The following is a 1637-nucleotide window of genomic DNA, read 5'->3' as shown; positions in this document are numbered from 1 at the left end:
TAACTATCACTAACTAACTAACTTCCTAACTAATTTGTTTACAGCTGGATAAACGATGCTGAGCTGGGGAATTTCTTCTGTTATAAAATTTGGGATGCCTCCACCGGCGGCCTTTTGAAGACACTCATTGATGATAAAGTTCCGGCCGTGTCTTTCGCCAAATTCTCACCAATTGGGAAGTTCATACTTGTTGCTACCCTTGACGACACTCTTGTAAGTATCGAGCTTTTCTGTTGGAAAACTTTATAACTTTTGTTTTGAAGAATTTGTTGTCCAATTCGAGTATGTTTTTGAAACCGCACTGAAACAAAGTTAATCACTCAGAAAAAAATAGTTTTAGCATGTTTTTGGTTCTTTTCTAGATGGATTTTGTGAGTTAGCTATCATTAATTATGGTGAAATTTGTATAAAACAATAATTCCTTTCATCACCCGTTGTGGTTTTAAATAATTTCATTGAAAGCTAACTTCAAATTATAAATATTTTGCTATTTAGTGCAACTTAGCATACATATATTATTTTCCAAGTTCTGGTTTTGTCTTTCAAACTTCCTTTTTCTGGTTTTGGTTTGACTGCAGAAGCTTTGGAACTACTCAACTGGGAAGTTCTTGAAGATATATTCAGGTCACAAGAACGGAGTATATTGCTTGACGTCAACATTCTCTGTGACGGGAGAGAAGTATATAGTCAGTGGTTCCGAGGATCACTCCATATACCTGTGGAATTTACAGGGTAAAAATTTGGTTCAGAAACTTGAAGGACACATTGATACTGTCGTATCGGTTACATGCCATCCCACAGAGAACATGATTGTTTCTGCAGCGCTTGATAATGACAGAAGTGTGAGGGTCTGGGTTCAATACTAATGCTTTTTAGAAGTGAAGATTGGTTAGTTTCTTCCCAGAAAACTCTCTTAAGGGTTCATGATACTAATCTTTGTTATAATGTTATGTATTGAGGGTTCTTTAGATGTATACTATTTGTTTTTTCTTAACATGTCAATATAAACTTTTGAAATGTTATGAAATTTTGGTGCATCATTTAATCGCCTGTTATCGTGTATGATATTACTTAGATGAATAATGTTATTTGCAGTTCCTTACTACCACGGTCGTCTTACATGACACGTGTGGTGGTTAGTAATTTATTGCATAAAGTAATGAAAAACTATCACATTAATATATCAAATCACTAACCGTCACATGTATACCACGTAAGATAAATACGACAATAAACGACTGCAAATAGCATTACTCTACTTAAATACTCTGCTAACACGTGTTTGAAATACTATTTGTTGCACATACCACAGATTAGGAGAGGTGTACAATATTTTCTTCCCCTCGATTTAGGGGTTTGTTCATGGTTCCCATGAGTTAGAATAATATCTTACATCTTCCAACACATGCATACGGAAATGAAGCCCAAAAGATATGAAAAAGTTCTGGATATTATCACAATATTTAGGCATTGAATGGTGAATTCCATTCAGTGATAAAAGAAGGATATGAGCATCAAACTATATCGCATGAGAATCTGATACTTAGATTGTGGTTGTATTGTGTGATAGCGTTGTCATCATGTTTACAACAAATGATACATTCTTCCCCGCCAACATTATTTTGTAGGGCAGTGAA

The 1637-nt window shown here is 34.8% G+C and overlaps 1 protein-coding gene across 1 annotated transcript; it reads left to right on the top strand.

The window, feature by feature from the left end:
- Positions 1-44: 44 nt before the first annotated feature.
- Positions 45-1105, top strand: LOC111382269 (COMPASS-like H3K4 histone methylase component WDR5B; the record flags this gene model as incomplete). Its single annotated transcript, XM_023006185.1, has 2 exons — positions 45-213; positions 579-1105. Coding segments are annotated over 2 exons (457 nt in total), but the record flags the coding sequence as incomplete, so codon positions are not given.
- Positions 1106-1637: the final 532 nt, after the last annotated feature.

This window comes from Olea europaea, unplaced genomic scaffold, assembly GCF_002742605.1.
Source record: "Olea europaea var. sylvestris unplaced genomic scaffold, O_europaea_v1 scaffold2457, whole genome shotgun sequence".
NCBI classification, from domain to species: Eukaryota; Viridiplantae; Streptophyta; class Magnoliopsida; order Lamiales; family Oleaceae; genus Olea; species Olea europaea.
The sequence above is the reverse complement of the archived record's forward strand: the minus strand, read 5'-3'. Positions and strand labels throughout refer to the sequence as shown.